Source organism: Boeremia exigua (genome assembly GCF_020726555.1).
Source record: "Boeremia exigua strain MPI-SDFR-AT-0100 chromosome Unknown C7974scaffold_11, whole genome shotgun sequence".
Taxonomy (NCBI): Eukaryota; Fungi; Ascomycota; class Dothideomycetes; order Pleosporales; family Didymellaceae; genus Boeremia; species Boeremia exigua.
In genome coordinates, this window is record NW_025763528.1 from 155,956 (window position 1) to 178,135 (window position 22,180).

The 22,180-nt window shown below is 52.8% G+C and overlaps 8 protein-coding genes across 8 annotated transcripts; 3 read left to right on the forward strand and 5 right to left on the reverse strand.

Moving 5' to 3' along the window:
• Positions 1 to 227: 227 nt before the first annotated feature.
• On the forward strand, positions 228 to 1,573 carry C7974DRAFT_441875 (uncharacterized protein; the record flags this gene model as incomplete). The annotated part of the gene is made up of 4 exons (XM_046145385.1): positions 228 to 543; positions 596 to 725; positions 785 to 1,238; positions 1,352 to 1,573. The coding sequence occupies 4 exons, from the start codon at positions 228 to 230 to the stop codon at positions 1,571 to 1,573; spliced, it is 1,122 nt and encodes a 373-aa protein (XP_045993095.1).
• A 1,769-nt stretch (positions 1,574 to 3,342) lies between these two features.
• On the forward strand, positions 3,343 to 3,822 carry C7974DRAFT_436371 (uncharacterized protein; the record flags this gene model as incomplete). The annotated part of the gene is made up of 1 exon (XM_046145125.1): positions 3,343 to 3,822. The coding sequence occupies one exon, from the start codon at positions 3,343 to 3,345 to the stop codon at positions 3,820 to 3,822; it is 480 nt and encodes a 159-aa protein (XP_045993096.1).
• Positions 3,823 to 4,747: 925 nt separating this feature from the next.
• On the forward strand, positions 4,748 to 6,549 carry C7974DRAFT_441877 (uncharacterized protein; the record flags this gene model as incomplete). Its single annotated transcript, XM_046145386.1, has 2 exons — positions 4,748 to 4,805; positions 4,857 to 6,549. Exons 1-2 carry the CDS (start codon positions 4,777 to 4,779, stop codon positions 6,547 to 6,549), a joined length of 1,722 nt encoding a protein of 573 aa, XP_045993097.1. The 5' UTR covers positions 4,748 to 4,776.
• A 450-nt stretch (positions 6,550 to 6,999) lies between these two features.
• On the reverse strand, positions 7,000 to 7,830 carry C7974DRAFT_441879 (beta-lactamase superfamily domain-containing protein; the record flags this gene model as incomplete). The annotated part of the gene is made up of 1 exon (XM_046145387.1): positions 7,000 to 7,830. The coding sequence occupies one exon, from the start codon at positions 7,828 to 7,830 to the stop codon at positions 7,000 to 7,002; it is 831 nt and encodes a 276-aa protein (XP_045993098.1).
• A 3,102-nt stretch (positions 7,831 to 10,932) lies between these two features.
• On the reverse strand, positions 10,933 to 12,337 carry C7974DRAFT_401546 (Rtf2 RING-finger-domain-containing protein). The gene is made up of 2 exons (XM_046142614.1): positions 11,660 to 12,337; positions 10,933 to 11,596 (listed from the first exon to the last, which is right to left on the reverse strand). Exons 1-2 carry the CDS (start codon positions 12,173 to 12,175, stop codon positions 11,126 to 11,128), a joined length of 987 nt encoding a protein of 328 aa, XP_045993099.1. The 5' UTR covers positions 12,176 to 12,337; the 3' UTR covers positions 10,933 to 11,125.
• C7974DRAFT_401547 (pentatricopeptide repeat protein-like protein) lies at positions 12,169 to 14,804 on the reverse strand. The gene is made up of 3 exons (XM_046142615.1): positions 14,199 to 14,804; positions 12,320 to 14,151; positions 12,169 to 12,201 (listed from the first exon to the last, which is right to left on the reverse strand). Exons 1-2 carry the CDS (start codon positions 14,760 to 14,762, stop codon positions 12,478 to 12,480), a joined length of 2,238 nt encoding a protein of 745 aa, XP_045993100.1. The 5' UTR covers positions 14,763 to 14,804; the 3' UTR covers positions 12,169 to 12,201; positions 12,320 to 12,477.
• Positions 14,805 to 17,791: 2,987 nt separating this feature from the next.
• Positions 17,792 to 19,400, reverse strand: C7974DRAFT_416447 (transcriptional regulator; the record flags this gene model as incomplete). The annotated part of the gene is made up of 3 exons (XM_046143982.1): positions 17,792 to 18,204; positions 18,445 to 18,646; positions 18,807 to 19,400. The coding sequence occupies 3 exons, from the start codon at positions 19,398 to 19,400 to the stop codon at positions 17,792 to 17,794; spliced, it is 1,209 nt and encodes a 402-aa protein (XP_045993101.1).
• Positions 19,401 to 21,194: 1,794 nt separating this feature from the next.
• C7974DRAFT_41962 (uncharacterized protein) lies at positions 21,195 to 22,109 on the reverse strand. Its single transcript, XM_046144214.1, has one exon. The coding sequence runs from the start codon at positions 21,913 to 21,915 to the stop codon at positions 21,283 to 21,285; it is 633 nt and encodes a 210-aa protein (XP_045993102.1). The 5' UTR covers positions 21,916 to 22,109; the 3' UTR covers positions 21,195 to 21,282.
• Between the last annotated feature and the right edge of the window lie 71 nt (positions 22,110 to 22,180).

Below are 22,180 nucleotides of genomic sequence, written 5' to 3' on the forward strand. Positions count from 1 at the left end.
GCCACCTAAATGCAGGGGCCCACTTATTGCGGCACAGCTATGTACACAGGGTGGTATACTCCTATGCACATTTTATCACCAGTGTACCCAATAGACCTTATTTCATGAATCGTTACTGATGTTCCATGTAAAATTGTAGCGGTTTGTCGAGTCAGCCGAGCAAATATAATCAAGGGATCACACCCTTGTGCGATGTAAGGCCAACCATCTTCACCATCAGAAACACCATGATTGACAAAGTCGATGTAGCAGAAACTATCCGGTCCCTCGACTCGATCAGTCAGACGTCTTTCAAGTCCGATGCTGACCGATATGCTGCCAAAGAAGCAGCGCGTCGTCTTTTAGCTAGGCTCGAGACGCCTTTCGAACGAGGATGGGCTCTGGCCTTTGAGACACCAGTCCTAGTAGCTGGGCTACAGATGGGCTCCGATCTCGGTATCTGGGCTCACTGGGCTGAGGCTGAGAAACAGTCCGAAGGAGCACCTGTGAAGTTGGACACGATCTTGGGCTGGTGCAATGCCAAAGTCGAAGCAACATTGTTGAGTAGGTCAAGGAAAGTAGTCAAATCTGCCAGCCCGTCCCTGACGTTCCACAGGACGGTTCTTGAAGCACTTGAGCGCCCTATACGTCCTTGATGAGACAAACGTGGACGAGTGGAAACTTACTCCATATACCCGCGCCATGGGAGACAAGTCAACCCACGCTGACCAAATCATTCGTTGCGGGTAAGTGTCTAAACAGCCACTCCCCACATACTCCCAAGAAGAGACACTGACATGTTCAGCCTCGATCACACGATACCAAGTGGCGTGAACCTCCCGAAGTTCCTCCAGAAATACAGCTACCAGGACCCGCTTGACAAGACGAAGCTAGATAACTACGCTGACATGACTGGCGGAGCGGACTTCTTCGCCACCTGCGCCCAGGACCCAGAGCGACTAGGAAGTTCTTTCATCGGGCTGATGACCGCGCTACGAAACCACAAAATGCCCTGGACAGATGTGTACGACACAACCGAGCTCGTCGCCAGCGCCGACCTCACAAACGGCGCGCCACTCTTTGTCGACGTCGGAGGCGCCCACGGCCTCGACACCGAGCGCCTGCTAGCACGACATCCCGACCTCCCCTCCGACATCCTCGTGGTGCAGGACACGCCTGAAGTCGTCGCCATGACACCCGAGGCCCTCGATCCGCGCGTGACGAAAATGGCATACGACTTCTTCACGCCGCAGCCACTTGTAGGCGCGCGCGCGCGTACTTCTTTCACGCTGTGCCGCACGACTGGCCGGATGCCGATGTACTACGCATACTTATGAATGTGCGGGACGCGATGAAACAAGGTTACTCGAAGCTGCTTATTTACGAGGTGGTGTTGCCGGCGAAGGGAGCGACGAGTTTGATGACTACGTTGGATCTGCAGTTGATGAACTGTGTCAGTGGGCTGGAGCGGACGGAGGAGCATTGGCACGATTTGTTGGAGACAGCTGGGTTTCAGATCAATAGTATTTCGAGGCATGATAGGGCTGTTGAGAGTGTCATTGAAGCGGAGCTTGTTTCGGTAGAACAGCCATAATTGAAGGTAAAATCATCTTCCCGAATGATCATTCTACGCACCACTCCACGCCTCATTTTGAATTATTCCTTCAAATTACGTGAACATATACTTTGCTGGCCGAGTTTTTGGCATACATGTGCTTGCTAGATCCCCCTGTTGTGGAGGCTCGTGATTGGCTACAGGTGTTTGGTTTGATAGATGTGATAGTCAAGGAGACACCCTGTAGGGCAACGACATGATTAATAACAAATCACAGCCTGTTTTCCGTACCATAGTACGTGCCTTGCTGTTCTTGGTAAAGCGGCTACCAAAGTCCTGACAAACTTTATACTTTGACTTGAAGATCTTCTGTTTACTGAGCTTCACAATTACTTTCACATCTGACGGCTAGGAATTGTGATTCTCCTCAGTGGCTTTAGGAAACAGCTGAGCGTGTCACCATGTCAACGGGGCTCGATTTCATGACAATTGAGTTCGCGCAAGGGTACTTACTGTTGAACCACATGCGTCGCACCGAACCCACTACTCGTCCAGGATACCATCTGAGATCCAAGCTTGACCATTTTTCGAGCAAAGAATCTCTATCTCTAATTTACCACGACGCTGGAACTGACGTCTTTGCTGATGCCAGAGCCCCAGTGGGGCAATGCACCTTCCGTCCCCAGCCTCTGATTTACCAATTTGCTCGCACTTGTGTCGTGTTGAGGCGTGAGTATGCCGCGATGCGGAGAAAGTGAAGTCGCACTGGGACACAAATCTCGCGCACTGGCACCTGTGGAACAGCCATCCGAGCGGCCGACGGTGAGCTCATCGTTCTACCTAATTACACAGATTTATCGAACTTCGCCACTTGAACTCAATGCTAGCATGGTGGCGTTATTAGTCTTTCTGGAGTCTGACCTACATGCTACCTATACCTAAAGAGTCGACCTCAAAGCCCCTTCCTACCGTGACAAACAAAAATTTCTAACAAAGCCATCGATCCGATCTGCGCCTGAGCCGCATTCAACCTGACCATCTTCGCACATACGTGAAACAAAGAAAGTAGGCACTGTGTTCATTCGAGTTACACAAATATCTCGTGTGACTGTTGCACTGAATCGTTCTTCCCCTGTCGTTCGATATTAACAGCCACAGTACGCCCAAAAAATCAACAATTGTCGTAGTTACAATTGAGACGTCAGGAGCGGTACCAACTCGTGGGAACTACGACTTTTACAAGTCTCTGCGAGGCGAAAAGCCCCTAGCCAATAGAAAAGAACTGCGGTTCCTCTGACCATTTACTCCAGCGCTAATTAAGCAGACGCGCTGCTCTCTCAAGAGTCTGTGGTAGCACGGTAGGCAGTCCTAGTATGGTTCGGCTCTGCGGTAAGAACGATGCTACAGGTGCCAACAGCACTGCATAAATCTGGTCTTCGTGCCTGGTATCTAAGAGATACGTCGGACCATTTACGCCAGTGGTCATACATCTCAATAAAAACATAGGCCACTGCAGTACTGCACTACTCACGACTGTATTTTCATTGGAGATTATCCATACCTGCAATTAAAGTCATCTGTACCAAGGGAGCTCGGCTCTGCGTATTACTGTAAGTCACTGGAAGCCAGACAAATCGTATCTGGACTTCTACGGAGCAGCATACATTGAGGAACTAATATCTTTGGAGTATATAAATCTACAAAGTTCCTACTAAGACATCATCATCCGACCACCTTCACATTCAATCCACTCTTGCAAGCCCTCACTCTCCAAATAGTCCCCTTAGCCTCACCACCCAACCTCCAAGATGCAATTCAAATACCTGATCGGCCTCTTAGCCACCACCACTCTCGCCCTCGCCATCCCCCTGACGGCCCCCCTTGCACCCCGTCAGGACCTCTGTCCCGTCGTCCAAACTGGCGACTACGTCTGGAAGATCTCCAACTTCTGGGCCCGCAAACTGAACGGCACCACCATCAACTCACTTACCTTTAACGTGCAAGCCACCAACGGCGGCACCGCCGACTTCGACTGCGAGTCCGAGGGTGACGTTGAGGACGGAGTATTCTACAGCTGCGGTCCCGGGTCCTTTATTTACTGGGCGTACCAGGAGGACCGCGCCGGCTTGCTACTGCGCCAGGATGTGGGCGAGGGCGTGCAGTATGTGGCAGCGACCACGCTGCCTAATTTCTGCCGCGCGGGTGGCGCGGGGCCGATGGACTATGTCTGCCAGGGTGTGGCTCCAGCGTTCATCACGCTCGTGCAGTATCCGGGTGGGCTTGAGTAAGCACTCTTGACGCGGTTTGGCGACGTGAGCTCAAGTTGCACAGGGAAATCGACTGCGGTGAGTGAGGGCAAGCTGACGATCGAAGGTGGCATGGAAGGCTTTCAGGGCTAATAGGTGAAAAGCATGAAGTACATGCGCATGTGGCTAATGATCATGATGATGAAAAAAAAGAAGCCGAAAATACTCTTCTAGTGCCACAAATGCTCTCTTGTATCATTTGAATGATTTCTGGCGTTTATGCGTATAATTTCCACATTTCTATAGTAAAGAAGGCTTCTAACTATTTATCTCAGTCTACCTTGCAAAGGAATAACGTGGCAAACAGCCATTTGCGAAGCTAACAGGTGGTTATAGGCAAAGTACACTTCATAAACTTTAAAAGCATCTGCAGACACCACTGACAACAAAGCAGTCTACGGAATATAGATGCGTACTATAGTAATTAAGTTACGTACACATTACCAGCTTCCTTCTAATAAATTAAATATGCTATAGATACGCTGGTAAATAGGTATTACCTACTATAGAGTGCAGTAGAGTATAAGGGTAGAGTCCGTACAGATCTAAGGTAATGGTCAGGTAGGGTCAGGGTACATCACGTAAGGTACCTAGCCCCTGGTACCTGCTTAGCGACCACTTAGCGCGGGTAGGCGTTAGGTAGGGTCTGTGTGCCTCACGTGACGTACCCAGACTCTACCCAACGCCTACCCGTTTGCCACCGCAACTGGAGAACTGACTAACTCCTTCTGGTAGGATATCCCGCCAATACGCTAAGACGAACATGCGTTGTGAATTACTGCTGCGTCACGATCCACAAGATTGGTCATGGACGGACAAATGTACGCGGTCACTGCTGTGTCTTCGTTCCTAGAAAAAATATAAAGTTCTGTGCGTAAGCCCGTACGGAGCAGAGCAAGGCTTCTAGGGTGTCTTAAGTTTTTCTTTTTCCTCAAGATGACACTATTATCGTCAGATCCAATAAGGTTTGTCTACAAAAATGACAGAACGAGAATTGGCTTCTGACTAGTTTCTAGCAACACAACTGATTCCATTGACTCACAATACTACGACCTTGGCCATCACTCCCGACGAGTGAGCACAACTTCAGCTGAAGCTCAATTGTGGTTCAATCGGGGATTGCTGTGGGCATACTCTTTCAATCTTGGCGAGGCAGAGAAATGCTTCGAGCACGCTATCGAATACGATCCAGAGTGCGCGATTTTATATTGGGGCCTTGCCTACTCTGTTGGCCCAAATTACAACAAGGCTTGGAAATATTTCGATACCGAAGACTTCAAAGTTTGTACTAAGAAAGCAAACGATGCATTGGGCACTGCATTGAGGCTTTCCCTTCAAGCCACGCCAATCGAGAAGGCCTTGATCGTTGCGCTCACTGCTCGTTTCCTACCAAGTGAAAACATTCCAGACGAGCTCGGCTTCTTGGATGCTGGATATGCTGATGCAATGCGTCTTGTGTACAAAGACTTCCCTCGAGACACAGACATCGCAGCGTTATTCGCTGATGCTTTGATGTGCATCACCCCTCGCGGACTCTGGAACCTGGATACCGGTAAGCCCACTGCCAACCACACGATAGAGGCCCGTCAAGTAATTGAGTCGGGTCTGGCACAGAGTGACGGTCACAATCATCCTGCCCTTTGCCATCTTTACATACACATGTTGGAGATGTCCCCTTTCCCAGAGCTGGCGCTCCCAGCTGCGGACAGGCTACGCCGCCTTGTTCCAGACGCTTCACATATGTTGCACATGCCGACACACATCGATGCCGCGATTGGCGACTACCGACGATCAATCCTCTCCAACCAGGAAGCAATAGATGCTGACGATCAATATTTTGCACACGCCAGCGGTACTGTCCAATACGTCATGTATCGAGTGCATTACATTTGTGCAAAGCTTTACGCAGGGATGATGTCTGGCCGGTTTACTGACGCCATGGCCGCGGCAGAGAAGATCGAAGAAGTTATCGACGAGAAGCTGCTATCTATCACAAGTCCACCAGTGGCAGATTTTGTGGAGAGCTTTTACGGGAGCAAAGCGCATGTCCTTATACGATTCGGACGCTGGAATGACATTCTCAATTTGGAGCTGCCCAGTAACCGCATCATGTACTGTACGACTGTAGCGAATGTCCTCTACGCTCGCGGACTTGCGTTAAGCGCGCTCGGCCGAGTGTCTGAGGCTGAGGCTGCGCAAAAAGAGTTTGAAGAAGCCCGTCGCGCGGTACCAAAGACACGACTGAACAGCATTCCGACCAGACAAGTTGATGTATTCAGTGTTGCTTCAGCTATGCTGCATGGCGAGATTGAGTACCGCAAAGGTAATTTCGATATTGCCTTTTCTTTGCTTCGGAAAGCTGCAGAGTTGGAAGATTCTTTGCCCTACGGCGACCCGCCACCATGGATGCAGCCGGTACGTCATGCGCTAGGGGGACTTTTACTAGAGCAGAACCGCGTTGAAGAGGCAGAGGTGGCCTTTAGAGAAGATCTAGGCTTTTCGAAAGAGTACCCTCGTCGCAGGGCTAAGCTGAACAATGTGTGGGGACTACACGGGCTACATGAGTGCTTCAAACGTGCTGGAAAGCTCGAAGAGGCACAGTTCATTAGATCACCCTACGAGATTGCTTTGGCTGTTAGTGATGTACCAATCACTGTATCATGCTATTGCTGTCTCTCGGCCGACCAAACTTACGGATGCTGTTCATAGGACAGATGAAGAAAAAAAGTTGTTGTATTTGTTATTGGCCAGATAAAGCATTGATGAAAGATTGTACTAAATTAATGATGCGTGAGATATTGCGTTAACCTACTACTAATGCTAGCAGAAATACAAGCAGGTGTTCAAGGGCAAAGTTATAGGTGTCCGCAATAGCACCGCATTAGCCCCTCCATCTTACAAACTAAGGGTGGAGTGGTAGCGTCCAGCTTGCAGGAAGAGTCAGAGCGCATTAAGTGAAACTTCAAAAGCCTTTTCTGGATTTAAAGCGAGAATGTGACCTGTCCTAACAGTGCCGATGTTAATTGCTAAAGACGAAGCTTTGGCTCCAAACAAATACTGCATCACATTCACAGATAGTGCCTTTACACTCCTCTTTAATGCACATCCAATTCTAAACGTCGCCCTTACATGCTACCTAGATACTCAAAAAGTCCCTTCTCAAAACTTCACCGCCCTCCCAGGAACAAGCCATCGAACACTTCCCAATACACCCTCCTCCTCGAACTCCCTCGCCAAACCCTCTTTACCCTGTTTGAAATGGTCCCAAGACTCAAAATGCATGGGTACCAATACATCCGCTCCAATATCCTTGAAAAGCCGCACAGCCTGTGTCCCACCCATAGTGATCTGGAGAGACTCTCCTTCATGGTCAGGCAATCCCTCGCTATCTGTGTCGAGGAACGTGGCTTGCCCGCAGTTCATGATAGCGATGACGACGTTGTATCGTTGCTTGATCTGCGCAAGTTCGGGAATGTAAACCGTGTCGCCGGAGAAGTACAGAACATTGGGGCGGCCGTCAGGCGTGCTACCAAAGCTGGGTGTGTGGAGTAGGAAGCCAACGCACTCGTGACCAGGCCAGTGCTGACACGGGGTCGCAATGATTTGGTACATGATCCCAGCGATGGTGACGTGTTTCTCTTCCCAGTCCGCGAACCCGTGCACACTGGGCCGTGGAGCGAGTTTATGCGCTCCGTCGCGGGTAGTGAAGACATGACGGCCGTTGAGGAGTGTGCGGCCTAGCTCGTCGAGGTTGTCGGGATGATTTTCGTGGCTTAGAAGGACAGCGTCGATGTGTGGCAACTCGCTCATGTCCAATGCAGGGTCATCGTGCACTTTGAGGTTCGGGTGGCCAGGTAAGGAGGGCCATTCAGTTCCCGCAGGAGAGAAGAAGGGGTCGGTGAGAAAAGTCACATTGTCGATTTTGATGATGGCAGTGGCTGTACCGATGAAGGTGATTTCCACGTCGTTCTTGAGCATAGATGAAGACATGTTTCAAGTACCGTGTGGTATGAAACTCCTGGAAGTAAATAGACGAAATTTCAGAAGAGTGTTTGCTATGAGTGCTCAACCGCAATTGCATAACCATAGTACTCTTTTAAATATGCCATGTTGCGGTCTGACCTGCAGATACTGAGACAGAAACTTAGCAATCCACTCGTAGTGACGATTGAGTAAGCGATAGTCACTCAACTCGCATGTAGGTATTTCTAAGCAAGTGATGCGATGCTTTTGCTTGACGGCCAACTATTTTATGTAATCGCAGAGCAGCAGCTAGCCTTCACAATCCACAGTCTTGGCGGAGGAAGATGCTACAAAAGGCTATCCTAGCAAAACTGTATAGTTTTGACGACGCACCAAAGCTCAAGTACCAGTAATCAAACCCCTGTTGGCGTATATCTACCTCAAGCTCAAGGGTCTTGGCGGAGACTGTTACTTAGACAGGTTAGTTTGAGGTCGAGCTTTCTCCCTCCCAAAAATTATCCACTAGCAAAACGGGGCGACAAGTTCGTCCGGAGTAGTTTGTAACTGCACATCGATCTAGTGAATTTGCACCTTCTTGCTGACATATTGAACCTCGACTTTACTAGCCTTAATTAGCTTGCATATTGCCTAGGGGCGGACAACAACACAGGCCCAATTGGACTCTCGCATTATGTCGCAACACGTACAGTATCACCGGTGCTACAAACTGGGAGGCTATACGGGCCACCATACATATATGGAAATCACGGCGCAACGAGACATGGTGTACACCCCCTTTCAGCAAGAGAACATTTGATCTTCACGTCGAAATTTCAGATCACTCCTTAATCCAAAAGATCGGAACATGTTCATCTCATGCTTTTTGACAAGACAAGCTTTACAAACTCATGATGCGAACAGGTGGTACAAACATAGGATCGCACCCAAAATCTTTCAGCAGGAGAATATGTCCCCTTTCGATCGATATCTTAAGTTCTCTCTCAATCCAGAACAACACGACATGAATTTTTGGCCCTCTTGTTTGAAACGAGCTCCAAACACACTCTGTCACATCCATGGAACAAAGTGCGGTATTTCAGATAGTAGATAGCAGAAAGTAGAAAGCAGACACACATCTTGATTATGCGAGATTCTTCTTCGCTGTTCTCATAGCAGTCGTTATGTATCATTAGAGGTTAAGGGCCAGCAACATCGAGTAAAGAGGACAGTAAACAGCAGACAGACATGCTATTGTTGAGAGTTTGTCTCGATATTCTCATCGCGTCCATGATATTTCAATGGAGGACAAGGGCCATCAACGGCAAGTGGAGAAGAGCAGACAGACATACTGTAAACTTGATGCGATTTCGGTATCTTCTTCCGACTGTCAGATCACGCTTTTAGGTGACGACAGTGCCAGCGAAATTAAGTATGGAGGAAAGAAGACAGCAAACAGCAGACAGACATGCGTTTTTTCGATGTTATTTCGATATCCACATCAGAATTCCAGATACCGTGTATGAATAAAGATTTAGGCCAGAAACTTTGAGTGAGAAAGGAAGACAGCAGAAAGAAGACAGATATAGCACGCGCGGAGTGCGTCTCCGATCTTTCCATGAGTTTGCACCGGCCATGTTTGCGTGAAGCAAGAAGACCATCAACTTGAGTGAGCAGAACAGCAGGAAGCCGACAGTAGAGAGACATGTTCCCATTCGACTCTGATTTTGTTTACAATTTGCCTGTCGCAATCATCGTGCGTACAAGACAGAAAAGTGCCAACAACATGGCAAGAAAGCCAAGTCTTTTTTTATCGTCCAAGTGTCAGGAGCAGAGAACAGAACAGCCAGACATGTTTCGCAGGGTGTTTAATTTAGAAGCAGCGCCAGACCATCGGTGTCTTCTGGGTGCCTTTGGTTGAGTGTTTGCGTCGAAGGCAGGGCAGAGGAGAGCAGCCAGCCATGTCACCTCAGTCTCGACAGTTTGGAAGCAGCACACAGCATGTGACGGTTTAAGATGTGTTTAGTTGCGTATTCTCGACAAGAGCAGCGCAGAGCGGAGCAGCCAGACATTTCCCGTATTGATCAGTCTCTTGAAGGCAACGCCAGAACATTGCCTTCCACAGTTCAGGTTTAGGCTTTAGATGAGTATTCGCGTTAAGGGCAGAGCAGAGAGAACGCCATGAAGTATCTCTCGAAGGCATATCTTCGACATGACTCAATGAAGATGTGGTTTGAGGCAGGACATTACCTGCTACCAATTCAGTTTATGGGGAGAGAAGCAAAACAGTCCAGACTTTCTTTGCGAATTTGGAGCAAGGCAGAAACATCTCCTCGAACAGTGCATTTTCCGCATCAGAAGCGGAGGTGTGCACAGATATATGTGCAGAGGCAGGCAGCGACCCATGCGTAATTCGGTATAGGCCTTTCTGGGCTATCGTTGACTGAGAAGTAAAGGAGGGTAGCACGAACGGACATGGCCATCAATGTTTTGCCTTTTGTACGCAGCGCACAGAACATGAGAGCTCATGACTCTTACTTCGGTCAAGGGTTCTGGAGTCGGAAGGTGGCCGTAGACGACTTTCTAGTGTGGAATTGATTGAGGAGTAAAGGAGGGCAGATATCCAACTCGGCACTGTCGATTTGGCGAGCAGCACCGGAACATGTTTTTATGTCCTGGTACCTTTCGAGCGTCTGGGGTCAGAAGTAGAAGGGAGGGCAAGGCCATAAAGGCGCGCCTAACATTTTTTCCACATAGATGTGGCTGGCATTAGTTTGTGGCAGACATTACTTTCGTGCTTGGTCGTTGCTGGATAGAGACAAACCATCAGCCATTTTATGAGAATATTTCGAGGAAGGCAGACATATGCCCAAATGTCTCCATTTTCAGCGACACAGACACATGTGTAAGTGTGGAAAAGATGGTCCACAAGAGCGCGAACAGATTTCAAGCAGAGCGGGGGATGCTGATCAAAGACTCGGAGCAGAGCAGAAGACATGGCACGGCTCATGCCGTCTTTCGGCGACAAAGACAGAGATGTGCGCAGGTGTGTGGAAAAGAAACGATTCACGCAGGCGCGGACAGTTTTATATGCAGACCGGTCGCCACTCGACCAGTAGAAAAGAAGCGTGGCACAGGAGCATGTCAAACGGAGAGGCACATGCAACACGCATTTCGTACGCAGCTGCGCAATTCGACGCAGCTGCAGGGTATCTTCTCGCACTCTCCCACCAGAATAACAATCACCGTGGTCGACCACACCTCCAACATCGGCGCGTATATACACACAAGCACCCCCTCAACGCCAGAATCCGTGCCTCCGTGCTCACTTCTTCCCAATACTAAACCCACGCGTCATGTAATCTGCGCTATTCCCCGCACTCGGCTTATTGCTACTCGTGTTGAACAAGCTCTTGACATTCTCATTTTGCCCCAGCTTGCGCCTCTTATTGCGCGCCTCTTGCTCCTCCATGACCTTGCGTGTCAGCGACGCGGTCGCCGAGTTCTTGATGCCGCTGTCTGCGCCGTTGCTGTCGCCGTTGGGCTTGGGCTTGGGCTTTGCCGCCTTGTCTTCGTCGGACGGAGACTTTGATTTTGTGGTGCCGTTGGGCTCGGAGACGCTGGTCGGACCCTTTTCGGCGTGCTTCTTGCGCTTCTTGCTGCCGGGGGCTTTCTTAAGGGCGTGGGTGAGGCCCTTGTCCTTGAGGGTTTTTAGGCGCAGATTGAGGCGTGCGAGATCGGTGGGGATAGTGGGTAGGATGGGGATGACGTCGTTCTCGGCGTAGGGCTCGTTGCACTGCGTTCGTTAGCATGCGCTGACCGCTTCTTGCGCGCTCTGGCGGCGAGGTGGTGAACGTACCTGCAAGCACACGCTCCCGGCAACCTCCTTGACCACGCTCCCTGCAAACGCATGCCCACACGGGACAAGATATACCGCTTTCGCACCCGGCCCCAGCTCGCGGCCAGTGATCGGACACACCCAGTTCTCGGACCTGCCACTGCCTTCCTTCCTCTCTTCCTTACCAGGCTCGAACTTGACCTCGACCACATCCTTCAGCCCCTTGAGTCTATCGCCCGCAGACCCCAGCTCCGCAAACTCTCCGTCCCTCTTCACATCCGCGACTTTCCCAGCCTCCTCTTTCTCGCGCCCATCTTCTGAGAGCAGAAACTCGATGACCGCGTCCTTGTTGTAGAGTGTTCCTGCGGCGTCCCCGACTACGGGCGCTGCGAGTGGTCTCCGCGACAGAGGACAAACCGACCAGTGGTGTTCTTGCTGCTCGGTGAGCAGCTCTTTGGCTTGGGTTGTGGTGAGGGCCTTGGCGGCTTCTTTGACGAGTTCGCGCCGCTTGGGGATGGAGCCGCCGTCGTTACCCATGATAGAAGCGTGCCTGAAGGTGAGAGCTGTGTGTGGAAGGTGGTTAGCCAGGCGGCGCAAACGCGGCGGATGTGAGAGTGGATGTCGAGCGTTCGGTCCCACACCGCCGCGGAAGAGGACGAAAAAGGAAACAGGTCTTGGCACCTTGTAGGAACGAAACTCTGATTTTTGAGAAGCGCAGATGCAATCCTGGCGACATGTGTAAACAAGTCATTCATTAGGTCATTAGGGTGTCTACTGGTCGTTGGTCTGTGTGGTGAGAGTATAATACATTTTTCTTACAACCGTCTACGCATGATGCTTCATCGCGAACGCCTGTAATGCTGCTCGCTAGAATCATAACGACCCGATTCTGAACGGTTGCCCCAAGGCCTCCTCTGACCTTCAGGCTTTGCGTCCCTCGTTCGCCAACTGCCTCTATTATCTTTTGATTGGTGAGACCGCCATATCCGCCCCTCATCATTGCTCTTCTGTGGCGGCTCGGTGTCAGTTTCTCCACTTTCGTTATCTGCGCTCAAGTAGCTGTGCTGATCATACTCTTCCAGCTTGGGTTCCTTGTCATCCAGCTTACGACGTTCTCGTTCAGAATCTTTCCCAGCCTCCCTGTGGATGAAGGCCGACAGCCTAGCCCGTTCCTTCTTGAAGTCATGCTTCTGCTCTTCCGCAATGAGATTCGAGAGAAGCAGTCGGTCGTACACAGCGTAAACCTTTCTGATCGCGTCGAGGATGTCTTGGCGCCATTGGCCTTTGGCAGGGGTAGCGCCGTCTTTCCCTCTACCTGCTGCACCAACACCAAGCTGCAGACGCAGGTTTTTGACGATGGGGTGGAGAGAGGTGAGGGCATCGATGAGATCCTGGCCAGTCGCTAACGGGAACCTGAGCGCCAGGTCGGCATACATGCCTACAGTTTTGGGGTCGGCATCTTCGAATGCCTTGTTCATGTGATGTAGGATCTGACTGGCATGTTTGAGCGAGTTGTGGTTGTTCTTGTCTCGTACGCAAGTGCTCATGGCGATCCTGAATGTTCCTGGGCCAGGCCTGAAGCCACCACCAATGATATCCTTCTGCAGAAGCTCAGCAGCAGCGCCTGACGCTCGATTTAGACGCATGTTGCGCAATTGTTGATTCAAGTTGTTGAGATCTGGTTTGATGGCATATGACGCAGAGTCGGCCAGCATGTCCCAGTACTGATGTGCAGCCTTGGGGGCGGCGATCTTTTGGCAGGCTTCCTGCAGCACAGAGAGAGTGTTGTTGCCGGGCTTCACGAATACAAGATGCCTCACGTTACCGGTGAATGGCAAAAACTCATCTCCTCGGATCGCAGGCTGACCAGGCGCCAGATGATCATCGTCGAAGGCAAAGTCGTCCGGCACATCAGGCGTTCGTAACCGTGGGAAGCCAGCTGCCACGCGCTCCATTGTGCCTAGTCGAGGCACGAGCCGTGGTATGTCCATGGTCTGCTCCACCAGAGAGAGCACATCATCCCAGTCCCGTGGTCGAGCTCCCATCAGCAGCAATCGCGCCATCGAGCATACCAACTCCTCGTCAATAACAACGTCGGCGTTCTTCCACTTTCCTGCGATGTCTTCCCAAAGCCTTCGAGCTTCCATAATGCTGCGATCCTTTCTAATAGCGGCCTCTTCCGCAGACTCGTCAGTCGGTACCTTGAGTAGCATGCTCTGACGGATCGCGTTGATTATGGTGTTGTAGGTGGTAGCATTTGCTGCGCCCGCCCCCGTTTCTGGGATCTTCGCAGCTATGCCCCAGAGCGCATCCATGTCAAGCGCTCTTGCACACACTCGCAGTGCGGCATTCGTATGTATGATTGACGGTTCGACGCGGGAATTTGGCGCATACATGGAGTGGTAGATCGAGAGGGCTTTCTCGAGGACACCTGAGACATGCGCGTTGATCGAGAGCCCGCGTAGAAGGATCGTGTACGTGTAAGAATCGGGGAACTGTGCGCGCTTCTTCATCTGCATGGGATTAGCATACGGCAGCATCTCAAACCAGTCGTACGTACCTCGTTGTACACCTTGATCGCAGGGGCAACCTGCGATTTGGCCAGATAGTGGTCGATGATGTGGTTCCAGCTGACGACGCATGCCATCGAGTGGCTCGCCATCTGCACGAGTTGCTTCATCTCATCCACCTTGTCCTTCTCCAGCTCTGCCCTTACAAACTGGGCCAGATCCAATGGATCCTGCAGAAACCGCAGCTCTCGCTTCCTCCTATTCCACTCGGTGTCTGACATGTGCGGAGGTTTCCTGCCCAGATTCATCAAGTTGGGCGTCTCCTGCCTGTCTGCAACTCTCCCTGGCGCTTGGCGCACCGCTGATCTCGCCCATTTCTGCTGATTTTCGGCAGCTGCAGAATTCTTCCAAGGCTCATCTCTGCTCTGCGACAGCTTCTCGACCTTGACACGGTAGTAAGGGCGTGTGCCGGTCTTGTGGTGGATGTCGGTGCTCTGGAGCCGCTGCTGGCTCTGGCGCAGAAGTGGATTTACATTACGGCGAATTCGCTGGAGACTAGCTGGGCGATCGAAGGGCTGGACACATTGCCAAAGGCAGGCACGACAGTTGAGCATCAGAAGGACGTGGACTCGATTTGCGCCAGAGTGACGTGCATTCGTAGCAGCGTCAGAAAACATTCATTGCACAACGCGAGCACGCTAACCTCGAACACGCCGAGCATGGTCACGTGCTGTGGCGCACCCGCGAAGAGGTGTGCTATAACGCGAACTCCTAGCCTTCGTGCTACCCACGGACTCACGGAGCTGCTTCTGTCAAGCAAGTGCCTACCCGTGGCGTACGACGATTCTCAGACAGGGGCTGTAGAAGTGCAATGTACCTTAATCCGACATCACCGGGCTAGCCAACGTGCAAGACACTCTGCCGCAAGACGCTTTGCCGCAAGGCTGACGGAGCCCGAGCCAACATCCCATGCCCTTGGAGCCGAGCAAGCAAGCCAGGAGATTAGGTCTTGATCAAGCAGCCTCGCGAGCCGGCGCATGAGAGCTAAAGCAAGACACATGTCCTTAGCTGCGTCAAGGCTAGCAACGCGCTCTGATCGGTCACCAGCACGCCAGCCCTTCCCTCCAAGCTTGAATCCTCGGCCAACGTGGCGGAACAGACTACTTCCTACCGTCGCACACGGCTATTCCGCTCGCGCGGCGCTGTATGCACGAAATGGCTTTGTACAGGAAGACTCGTGATGGCTAGCTCCGTGCGAGCATCAGCGACCCGTCGCACACGTGTGTTGTGGGCGGCGCACGCAAGGAGTGTGCAGTGGCCGTGAGGCCTTGCTGTGCGCGCTGTGCTTGTGTCGCATGTCGGACGACGATGGAGGTGCTGCGACGAGTATGCTACTGTGCCATTGCCCGGCCCCATCAGCGCTGCACAGCACGCAGCTCGCCCGCCTGCACTTTGTCTGCTCTTCGTCCCGTGAGACATATCGTCGCGATTTCGCCCAGATGGACGCCGCCAGCACGCACGCACGCAAGCACGCAAGCACTCCACCCTCGTGTGGCCCCCGCCTACTGCTGCTGTGTAACGCACCACACACGCTTTCGGGCAGGCCTCATCTCACACGCAGCGCGCATGCACCGCCATGCTAGTCTCCGCCGTCAGCGCGGGCAGCCGTTAGAAAGCCTTCTAGCATGGTGCTGCCCTGGCAGCTGTTAGTTTGCGCTTGCGAAGCGGTGCGAGGCACGGAGAAAAAGCAAGTGCGCAGCCCGCAGCCCAACGCCAGTTTAGCTGTGCTGATCGAAGGATCTAACAGCCCGTTGCGCTAGCCTTGCCAGCGGATATCTTGCATTGCCCGCGAGCTTGCAGGGCTGCGTGGAGATCTTAGCGTGTGTTGGTGAAAGTAGTCAAATCTGGGGTCCTTTGCATGCACAAGTCTGGGGCATCTCGTTGATACTGAAAGACAGCCGGCCTGTCGCTGCTCCGCCCGCCACCACTGCACGCCGCAACCATCGGACAGCACACCCAGCGTCCACATGCTGCCGGTTCCCATTGTCCCGAGTCCTACCGCGCGCATGACCAAGCAAGGTCTGCTCTCGCCTTTCACCGCTGCGTAACGCTTCTGGCCAATTGCACTCCTCACTTCGAGCCATCATGTTGACGACAGGAAGCGGCACTCTCACAACGATCATTCCATTGTCTGCAGTCGCACAGAGGGCCCCTACTGCATGCGGAACCGCACGGCGCAAAGAGCGACCCCGTCGAGAACACAAGGGTCTGAAGACTGGGCTAGCCGGGGCCAGCATCTTTTGGTGGGCTGGAAACAAGAAGCTGGGTCGGATCTATTGTTTGGTTTTGGGATGGCACTACGCCCCCCACAGGATGCCTTGCAACCACGGAATCGCGTCGAAACAACCAGGACCCTCACAGGTGCTAGACCTGTTGACCGAATCTGCAGTACCATACAATCTTGGACCGTAAAGCAACCTCACGTCTAGAGCTGACTTGCCCGCCACACGGCACGTCATCTTCCTGTGCGACGTCAGAACGCTCGTTTGGTACGATGGCAAATCCCTCATGTTTTGCGTAATACGCTGCGCGTTCATCTGCCCGCTGTGATTGCCGTCAAGGATGGTCGTCGTATGCGCCATCCAATGAGGTTTCGGAATCGCCGCATATGCATCGTATAGTGTCGTGCGCCCTGCGACTGCAGAAGTGTCACCAGCCAACAGCGAGTGGTGAGATGGAGTCCAGTACGTGGCTGCTGATACGTGTGCGCATGTGCGCATGTGAAGTGAGGAGACGGTGAAGTGTCAGATTGAATGCTTGCTCTGATGCAATGCGACTCAGGCCTCTGCATGTGTCCCTGTCATGTTCGTCGGCTGAGACAGGCTCACTGACTTCCCGCACTGAATTGCAAACACGTTTTGCTGCATCGCGGCAAGGGGGTTCAAATATAGACGGTGACATGTGTGCGCACATGGGTGACGAGTTTCAGTACACGAACGACGTGCAAGGGCGCACCTTCGCTTTTCGAGTCTCGTTGCGACGCCGCTCCAGGCTATCTACTCGACATTCGAGGCGTTGCAGATACACAGGGAAGTCAAAAGGCCTGAACCACAGATGCTATCAATGACGTACGAAAGAGATGATTTGTGAAGTATGAACGACTAATTGTTTCTGTCTGAGCGCCAAATGGATGCATGAAATCTAGGTTCAGTAGAAGAAAATGGAACCCGCATTTTGAGGTGACGACGCCCACAAGTAGGGAAACAGGTAGGTTGACGGGCTCGCAGGTGAAGGTATTACCGCCGAACATTGAATCCGTAGCTCTGTCCACTTTGACACCGGCCATCAACCTGGGATATAGAAGGAAATGTCGTCTCATTCCAGCCGTGAACACCGTGAAAATAAAAGGATACAGCCGCCGCCCGATGTAAATGCATACCCCAACCGTTGTGTAAAATGCTGAACCAGCCCAGACCTTTTCCGTAATGCGACCACCCTGCCTAGTGAAAGGTGAGCACCTGTGATGATACCTCGGGACTTGTCGTTGCAAGCTTCGGCTGATCGCTCAAATTCCGGCTATGTCATTTATGTTGTATTCGCTGTTGTCGCTGTTGTCGCTGATTTCGCTGTATGGACGGCCCTCCTAATGACCTTGCTGGTACATCTGAGGGTTCTGGCCGTATGGCGACTGAGGGTAGCTATTTTTGACGTTATTACTGGAAATGTGCAAAACATCGTTGGGGGTCGCATACTGTGCCATGCCCTCAGGAAGACCGGGGCTGTGTGTGCCGTATTGAGGAGCAGCTGATGAGCCAGAGGCAGCCGGCTGGTACCCGATGGGAGGAAGCTGAGGATGCGGGGGCTGTTGACCTGGCACACCTACAGCCTGGCGCATTTGTCCGTAGACAGGTGCCTCAGGAGGGCCACCGTCGTGCGCGACGCGCTGCTGCTGTGCGTGCTGGTGCATCTCGGCGCGTTGGCGTTCGTCATCGGCCTTGCGCTGAGCCTCCTCCTCCTTCTTCTTGGCCTTCCACTCTTTACGGATTTCCTTAAATTCTGTAACAGAAAGTCAGCCATTGACGCCGACAAAGTGATGTTGTTAAATGCCAAGGTGAGTGGACAAGGGTCGAGTGTAGCTAGCTTCCGTCGCCTGAAGCTATCTAGAGTAGTGGGAACACCATCAGATAGGCGCAACACCAACACAACCCCAGTACAATTTTAGCGCGCCAGGCTGACCAGGGCAACCTCAACATCGCTGGGCGTCTCAAATTCGACTAATAAAAGCGCAATTCATACCTTCTGGTGTTCGCTTTGCACCGTGCGATTGCATTGTGACATGCGCGTTGAGGTGGTTCAATGTGCCATAGGCCTTCTCGCAGCCGTTCCAGCCACACTTGTACATGCGCTCGATTTCTTCGTACCGTCGGCGGGGTCGCTTGTGTTGCTGCGCACCTGGGATGGGCACAAACGAGTATACGGTTGACAAAGGATGACCGCCCTAAACGCGTAATCAGCATGATTGTCCACAATGGCGCAAACCTTTGACGCGCGTCGCGAACTAGCACGACCGCGTCGCTCAGCTCAAAGGTGGATCTCGTGCCATTGAGATTGATGACACGACGCGTCGCGTAACTCCACTAGAGAAAAGCGTGACTTACTGTTGGTGGTCTTTGCACAGGCGATACCATTGCAGGTGCAGGAGGGCCCGACGAAGCCGGATGCCCATAGTGCATGCCAGGCTGGGCGTACTGTCCAGCCCACTCAGGACGCGACGCATACATTGGCGTCTGCGGGTGTCCTGGGTAGTGCTGCATGTCGTGGTGAGGGGTGTAAGGCGAATACTGTTGCTGATGAGGGTAGGTTGGGCTCGTCTGGGCGGCGATCGATGGATCTATAGGAACATCGGTGTCAGACTTGAGTGGTTGAGATTGATGATGGCCATTGGTTTGACCATCAGAGAGAGGCATTGACGGACTTTGTTGTTGCGCCATACCTCCGGGTGCTTGTCCTTGAGCGCCTGGTTGGTACGAACGTTGAATGTATTCCGGGAAAGAGCCTGACCGAGCAGACGGTGGAAGGCTGCTGTACTCGGAGGTAGGAGTAAGGTTCGAAGCTCGAGGGTCTTGTCCTTGCGGAGGATATTGCGCAGCAGATGCTTGATCTGCAAAGGCACCCTCAGAAGGTGCTTCAGGGTACGTTGGGTATGGTGAGCTCAAACCTGACTGCGGGTAGTCTTGTTGCCTTGCGTCCATAGACTGTGTATGTTTTCAAGAGGTCGAGTTGCACCGAAGCTCTAAGCTGGAAATAGTTGCGCGTGGAGTGGGAAGGGGAATGGCTGGGAAGATAGATATGACGGTTGCAGACACCGTCTTCGGATGATTTGCCGCGGTCGATGGCAGACAGGCGACTAACCGTACAAAAGCAGGCGGAGGGAAGCCAAGAATTGCGCACAGCCAGAAAACCGGAGACTGGAAATGTTGTCAAGACACGATAGCGTCGAACTTAAACGCGGGTGATTTGCAGACGGTGTGTTTTCCAGTGCGCCCAGATGGAAGGACAAGCAGTTCGGCAGATTTAGACTGTCTAAAAGATAACGCACGGAAGACGCACGCTCAAGAGTACCGGGACAGGGGGGGTGACAAGGGTAACAGGCCCTCGAATCGCGGAGCGAAGGCGCAGTGAGGTGCAACCTTTGGTTGCACGGCGCTAGCGGTGAATGAGCTTGCTGTGTGGGTCGGTGGGTCCTGGGGCGAGCGTGGATTTGGAAGAACAACGCTAGCAGAGTTCTGGGTGGCGCAAAATTTGGTAGGGGCTTAACCAATCGCGATGAGGAGGCCGGGGCGCTGCTTAACCAGGGAGGAGCTAGCTCGGTCGGTCAATCAAGACGTAATGCTCACTCTCGTGGTTCGTGACGAGACTGAATCGGTAAGGCCGTGCCGTGATCGTGGGCTTTTGCTGCTCTAGGCGGGCTAGGTCAACGTGGGTTGGCGCTGCACGCAAATTGTGGGACAGTGGGCTGGCTCGACGTCGAGCGGCTTTTCTGCAATGGCGCGGGGGATGATGCGCCGTCGCTGGTAGGTCTGCTCGGTTGACAGGTACCTGGTTAGGCAGGGCTTGTTCGCCGAAGACAGAGTGAATGCTCGCAAACGGGCGACAGAGGGCTTTCACTGCGCGCAGGGACTTGCCGGGATAGGAGTACTGAATGCAGCAAAGAGGCAACAGATACCAGTCGGGCCGTCGGCGGTGTCGCTGACAGATGGAAGTTCTGATGACAGAATGGCTGTCCCTGCTGGCAACAGCGCAATGCGCCGAGCGTGCCGAGTGAAGAGATCAGCCTCTCGTCCGGCCGAGTCTCCGCAGAAGGAACCCACACGCGTGCTGAGCGCTCCTGAAAGCGGTGGCAGAGTGTGGAGCGTGAAAGGCGGTGGGTGATCTCGTGCGTCTGTTATGCGCTGAGGTGACTCGCGCGTTGGCGCAGGACAGGCACAGCGCGTGAGTTTGTTGTGGGGAGAACTTCAGACGCGCCAGAAAGGCGACGGGCTCAGCACTGGCGGCGGGTTGCACGCGTAGCACAGCGGGCGCGAGTGAGATCTGGTGTGCCTGGGGCAGCGGGCTACTCGCTGGTGACGGGCGTTAGAGCAAGGCACCGGGCGCGCTGGGACTTGCTGGGTGATGGTGGTGAGCGCGCTGAGATTCGCGAGATGTAAACTAAGGTCGAAGTTGGGAAGGCGCGAAGGTGGCGAGGAGCTAATCTCGCGAGAAACAGTCCGACGGGTTAAATGTATGGCAAGTGCCGATCATGCTGACTAAGGTGAAAAAAACGGCCGTGCTGGCGAAGGGCACCGTGCCGCGAGACACGGCTGAGCGCGTCGGCGTGCTGACGGGGGTGCGCTGTGGGTGTGCGACTCCATGCTTTGCGTTCAAACGACGTCGAAAGAAGAGTGCAGCGATGCGATGAGGCTGATGGTTAGTCTGCACTTAGCGTACCGGGTAGTCACAGATCTGGCGCCTGAGTTGACAGCTAGTACTAAAAGCTGCTAGGTGAGACCAGATGTATAACACCACCAACAACCTCCAACACCGCTCCATCACGCTCGTCTTCGACCCTCTTGAAGACTGACAGCACGATTCGTGTCATGGGCGGTCGCCTACGCCTGTGACAGTCGGAAGGGGCGGCCACCGCAATGACTGCACGATAATATTGGACACGGCACACAGACACTCGAAAGCGGCAATCATGCCCAATGCGCTGCAATCGCGAACCGACGCTGTTGCGGTGTGCGAAAAGCAGCATGTGGAGCGAATGACTTGGGCGGCAACATTCGCGAGCTTGTGCTCGCCTGCCATCGTGACAGCTCGCAGCAATTGCGGATGGACATGCCAAATGTTGACATGTTGGATATGCAGACGGCTCGTTTTTCTCTTCTGTCGGGCATTGACGGAGTTGCCGGCCATACAATGTACATCATGATGAGTCGTCGACGACATTGCGCGTACAATGCCTGCAGCTCTGCCGCGTGCACCGCCAGGATCGCAAGGATGGGGTTTGTTTTTGAGTTCCACCGCAAGGCGTGGTTGATTCATTTCTTTATTTCCCTCGCTTTCCGTGTCTCCAAGTAATTTTGTGGATGCAATCTCTGGGGTGCAACACTTTACGGCTGTGGTTTTACTCAACCAGCCACCATGTCTTGCAGGGGTGATAGCCGAGCTGTCACAGCCGTCTTCATTGCTTTTGCCTTTGGCGAGCAACGTGGGGAGCGTTGACATTTACCACTGCGATAAGGCGGGCCTGGGCTGACATTCGCATCCCGCTCGCTGCATATCGCTCTGCTGCAGAGCACAGCATCAATAACGTTACTGTCCATGGATGGTTGCACGACACCCTCTCGCTGCAAAGTACCTCCTGGTCTCCCGCAGGCCCGTTATGCATCGCTCTGGTCATCACTCAGACGTCCCGTCAGGCTCGCAAGACGCAGTGCAATGAAGATCGACTGCAAAGCAATTGGCCAAACAGGACGCGCAGCTGCAAAAC